The sequence below is a fragment of the Ricinus communis genome, chromosome 10 (assembly GCF_019578655.1).
Source record: "Ricinus communis isolate WT05 ecotype wild-type chromosome 10, ASM1957865v1, whole genome shotgun sequence".
NCBI classification, from domain to species: domain Eukaryota; kingdom Viridiplantae; phylum Streptophyta; class Magnoliopsida; order Malpighiales; family Euphorbiaceae; genus Ricinus; species Ricinus communis.
This window is the reverse complement of record NC_063265.1, coordinates 1,893,554-1,899,271: the sequence shown is the minus strand read 5'-3', so window position 1 is coordinate 1,899,271 and position 5,718 is coordinate 1,893,554. Positions and strand designations below refer to the sequence as shown.

The 5,718-nt window shown below is 26.6% G+C and overlaps 1 protein-coding gene across 1 annotated transcript; it reads left to right on the top strand.

Moving 5' to 3' along the window:
* The first annotated feature begins 3,557 nt into the window (after nt 1–3,557).
* LOC112536971 (probable transcription factor At5g61620) lies at nt 3,558–5,459 on the top strand. Its single transcript, XM_048380054.1, has 6 exons — nt 3,558–3,813; nt 4,152–4,363; nt 4,478–4,534; nt 4,621–4,674; nt 4,766–4,870; nt 5,044–5,459. The coding sequence occupies exons 1-6, from the start codon at nt 3,558–3,560 to the stop codon at nt 5,263–5,265; spliced, it is 906 nt and encodes a 301-aa protein (XP_048236011.1). The 3' UTR covers nt 5,266–5,459.
* Nucleotides 5,460–5,718: the final 259 nt, after the last annotated feature.

Sequence of the window (5,718 nt, the reverse complement as noted above, 5' to 3'; positions counted from 1 at the left end):
AATAAAACATAAGTTTTTAAAAAGTAGAATTTAAGTTGTATAAGAAAATTATGAAATATATTATCTCTAATTGAGTTTTAAACTAAAATAAAAATATAACACCTATATTAGAATTAAGTTAATAAAGAATACATTAACGAGTTTCATTATTAATATTTACTTGTACCGCCCGTGTGTGAAAATTATTTATTTATTTATTTAATTCCTTGATGATAAATTACAAAATAAAACATTTGAAGAATAAAAAAGACTACTTAAAATTTAAATATCTAAACTGAAATATTATATTAGAATTAAAAGATGCAATTTTATAATTTTTTTAAAGTAAGAAAAGAAAAGAGTAGTTCATATTAGAAAATGTTTGCCATATTCTACCTTATTAAGATAAAATATAACTATTATTATATAATTATTTAATTATATTAATATCATTTTACAACATATGTGAATCTTGATTTTTGTTTAACAAATTTTTAATTTATGTATTGATAATCAAAATTAATCAATATAAATTCTATAAGTCATAAATAGGTCAATTTAAAGATGAATTTACTATCAAAAATATTTTTTAATATTTTAATACTAGAAATATTTATGATGATAAATTTAAATATATATATATATATATATGTATATATATATATGTGTATATATATATATATATATTGTTTTATTTTTTATTTATCTATTAATAATTTTATTATTATAATAATATTCTTAATTCTTAATTATTTTATATTTAAAAGTCTCTATATATACATATATTTTTTTCATACATTATTTATCTCAGTAAATAGTTATTCTTTTAAAATCTAGAAAATATCAGTTAGTAAAATCACGTAATTTAATAATTATTTTATACCAACATAACCAATTATATTAATTGTATTAATTGTATATTTTACTGAACAAATGTTGGACCACTTTGAATGCCATACTAAATTTGTTTTTATAAATGATATGCTTAATCGACTAGAAAATATGGGGATTGTTTATAGAATATAATATGCTGAACAAGCAAGAAAATACATTGATAATTATAACATATTCTAATTAATAGGTATTATTTAAATGAGGAGGCATAACATCTTAAATTCTTTTAATACTTATACATGCAATTCTTGTGATCTTTTATAGGTTCAAATTATATATAAATATTTAGAATATTTTAGAGTTTTAATGATATATTTTCTATATATAATATGGTGAAAATAAGTATTTATATCTCACTTAAACTTAATTATCTATTTTCCAGTAATTTTAGCCAAAAGCGAAAAATATGAAGAAAAAAAAAACTCAGAAAATGAGCTTAATTGAATATGTTCATATCAAGACTTAAGATTAAGATGCATGAACTGCGATTTGCTATGTTTGGCCGAAAATCATAAGACCCAACTGAGGCATTTTAGTTATTTTATATAATTATTAGGATTTATATTAAGAATTATTTATGAGATAATATTTTGTGGAAATAAGAATACCTATTGATTTATTTATCAGATAAACTTATATTAGTAAACTTATCTCTAAAGAGATTTATTTCGAGGAAGACTTTTCTCTATATGTATCTCTATAAACTTAATTTTAAAAGGAGGAGGATATGTTTCTTCTATCTGCTCTCTGCATCTGTCTACTATTATTTTCTCTAGAATTCTTCCATAAACATTTTAGTTTAGTTTTAATTACTCTTTTTAAGATCTAAGGAGTTTTTCAAAAAGTAGAGAGTGATGACCAATTATCTTTCTAGTTGAAGAAATTTTGAATCTATAGGGAGTTCTTACTTTATTATTTTATATTTTTTTATTTAATACTATGATCATTGGGTTAAATATGTTATAAAAGTTTAGTTTAGCCTTTTTACTTTTGTATGAATTTTGTTATTTATTTATTTAACGAATGATTTCTTTACCTTTATATCTTTATTAGTTTCAGTTATTATTATTAATTAACCATCATATTTATTTAATAATAGTAATTTTTATGAACATATTTAGGTTGTATATATTAGAGACACCAACTTTATGTAAGTATAAGAAACTTTCGTTGCATCATTAGTTTGACTGACTAAAGGAAAAAACACATTACCATCTTATTAATTAGATCTAAGCCTAAAGTAAAACAAGGAGATTACTAAATAAATGGCTGTACTAAATGGTGTCTTTAACATATAATTTTCATACATCACATTATTACATATTTACTTTATAGTTTATTTAATTTACTATTATTTTCTTAAAAATACTGGTTTAGAGTATTTATATTTACTTTCATTATTTTGTGTTGATAATTATTTTTTATAATAAGTGATCTCATAGTTCCTTGAAATATTGATCTGGTGGTAAACTTATCCATACTATATGAACAATTCGTGCACTTGAGAGTACTGCTACACATCAATATTATATAAATATAATTAATATATTAACTAATTGTTGTTTTTCTAACTAAATAATTATTTTAAAATAATAGCACATACTTTTAGTAATTGTTTATAAAAATAATGAATATACTAATTAATATATATTTTTTGATTAAATAATAATTAATAATCCTAAAAATCAGCATTATAATTATAATTAATTATATTTTATATTTAAGCTAAGCTCTTAAAGTGTTCAATTAAATTTTGATAGATGTCTAACCTATTTTATTAATATGTGACAATTTATTAATACCTTATAAAATTAATTTCATTAGTTTATTCTTTTTAATAAACAGCGTGAAATTTGGTTGTACATTAAGGCAGCACGTAAATATTTACATGCATTTGTGCAAAACTATATTCAGAATATAAAAAATAATATATTAAATATCAACTATTCCAGTATTTAACAAAATAATTAACTAAAAATTAATCATATATTAACAGAGTTTTAAGTATCCTACCTATTATTAGCCAATCTTATCCATATAATTTTTGATATAAAAAGGATAGAGCTTTAAATTTCTCGTATTATAAAAATATTTATAATAGAATAATCTATACTAACAGTATAAGTAAAAATCTAGGGTTCCATATTATTATTTTACCACAGAATAATAATTCTTGGTTATTCGATGAATTAGATAGGATTTAATAAAAATCTGTCAAAGTAATCAATAGAAAAATTCTCGGATTATTTAATGACCAGAACAAGTTTTCCATTTTTGTTTAAGGTAAGAGGCATCATAATCCCATCATAGTTGGAAAAACAATATTAGAAGTGGGAGATCCAACGGCTAATGAAACATAGTCTAGCAAATCTATAAAATCAGAACCGTCGAAACAGAATCAAAACGGATTCTTTATGTTGACTCTGATAGATTAAAAAGTAAAGGACAGTTGCGCAACTCTGTTAAAAGAGGCCAAATCTTCCGATTCCATTTGGCATAACTTAGGAAACAACAAGTTTAATAGTGAAAGAAACGCAGTTGCCATAATTATCAGTGCCGTGAACCTTAATAAGGCTGTATATGTGTGTATTGTATATATAAATATGTCGTTTTCTTGATGATCACTGCTGTTTAATCTAACATATCTGTAGTGCGTCTAGTTCAGATTTTGATAAGAGATATAGATGGTGAAGGAATTTGCAGCTAGAAAGTGTTCTCATTGTGGGGACAATGGCCATAATTCTAGGACTTGTAGTGGAAAGGGTGGCGGTTGTGTCAAGTTGTTTGGGGTAAATATAAGTGAGAAAAAAGAGTTCACTAAGAGAAGGGTTAATTTAGATTCTTTAAAGAACACAGGAGGTGATGCTGATCATCGTGATCATGTTGATGGTGGCTCTATGTCAGATGGGTATACCAAGGCAGCACATGAAAGGAAAAGGGGTATATGTCACAACATTCACCTTAGTTATTAATTATATATCTCCACTTAAAAAATTCTCATCTGTCTTTCTGTTTTTATATGTTCTTTTTAATGGGTCTGATGGAATGATATGGAGTGGAAAGGGGACATGTTTGTTATTTTACTCTATTTGTAAAAGGCATGTTTTCTTTTGTCTTATGCAAGGTGCTTTAAGAAGGATTCCTACTTGTCAATTTTTTCTTTGGAATCACCTGTCAGTTCCACTTTGGCTTGATGCAGCCGATAAATAACTGATAATGCTTATTCTTCTATTAATGTATGCATCACATGGCAAAGGGTTTTTCTTTTTTCATCTCAGGAAAGCCTTGGACTGAAGAGGAGCATATATTGTTTTTAGAAGGTTTGGAAAAGCTTGGAAAAGGTGATTGGAAGGGAATTTCTAAGAATTATGTGACCAGCAGGACACCGACCCAGGTTGCTAGTCATGCGCAGAAGTATTATCTGAGACAATCTTCAACTGATAAGAGCAATCGTAGATCAAGTCTCTTTGATATAACTCAAAGAGAATCTGTATGTATATTGTTATCTAGCTACTATCTAGGCATTGATAGAATTGGTGTATGTCTTTCCTATCTTAGTTACCATTCCTGATTTGTGATCAGAGTTGACAGTTAACCTTTGCAGATTCCAGCATCACAGCCACAGGTGCCTTCTATTTTCCCTGCTACCACTTCATCACAGGTAAATGCACTTGTCAAGTTTCTTGCAAAGTCTAATTCTTTATACATGTCAGAGTGGAGTTGTGATGGCAACTTGCATTAACACAGGCTAGCACCTCTTCAGCTTTGCCATTAGAGAAGCCTACTGAAATCCAATCAAATGTAAAGTCTTTTATCTGTCACCAGTCAACACTTACAGTTCTCTAGATATATAGATTTTTATTACTCATACTAGCTTTTCTTGATGTTACAGGCTATTACCCAAGCTGAGGTCATGAACAGACTCTGCTTGAATAGTTCCATTCCAATGTCATTTATACCTTTAGCTATTTCAAGTGTTGATGGAATTCCATATATTGTAAGAATCAGTTTTCAGTCTTGACACTTTCAGCATACTCTGATGAATTTGGACTAGGGAATTCCAGAGATAATATATATATGATCACGTAATTCTACAAGATAAAGTTGCATTCTTGTTTGAATTATCTCCAAGGCAAAATGTAAAAACTGTTACCTGTTCTGTTCTTACAGGTGGGGTTCCCTAGCATCAGGCAGAGTTATCAGGGAGATAAAACCATACAAGCTGAAACATTCCTCCTAATGCTGAATTATGATTATTCAAGGCTAGGCTATCCATTTACGTCTAAGAGTCCTGGAAGATATACTAGTGCACCTATTTCCACCCATCCTTCTGGTATTCCTACACCAAGATCATCTCCCATAAACTATTTGCAGGAAGATCCATCAAGTTAATCATTTCCCATGAATTGGACACCTCCTCAACTCCTCCGAGCACCTCAGGCTTCAAGACCCAGTAGTGTGATTTTTAGAACATTTTGGTTTCTGTTTGGGTAATTATGTTTACCATGTTATTTTCCTAGTTAGTCATAGTCATAGTCAGTCATAGGGTAACTAGAAATCATAGTTTGCTTTTGGTAATAGTTGTTTGTTTGGGATTATTATTGGACATTAAAAAGATAGATGTAAATTCTTTTTATTCAATATATTAAATTTTTAAAAAAAATTCATAAATTACTTTATCAATTTATCTTTGAAAAGAAATATTAATTTACGTATTTCTGTTAAAAGCAGTTTTTAGGATAAAAAAAATTAATTTTCTTAAAAAAATAAAGCATTTGTTTTCACTTTAATATCAAGAATTGTATTATATCGGACAATTGTTGGAATAAAACATATTAATTTTCA

Coding starts and splice junctions, on each gene's coding strand:
- LOC112536971 (XM_048380054.1), top strand. CDS start 3,558: ATGGTGAAGGAATTTGCAGCTAGAAAGTGTTCTCATTGTGGGGACAAT. Junction 3,814..4,151: donor AGCACATGAAAGGAAAAGGG/GTATATGTCACA, acceptor TTTTCATCTCAG/GAAAGCCTTGGACTGAAGAG. Junction 4,675..4,765: donor CTACTGAAATCCAATCAAAT/GTAAAGTCTTTT, acceptor TTGATGTTACAG/GCTATTACCCAAGCTGAGGT.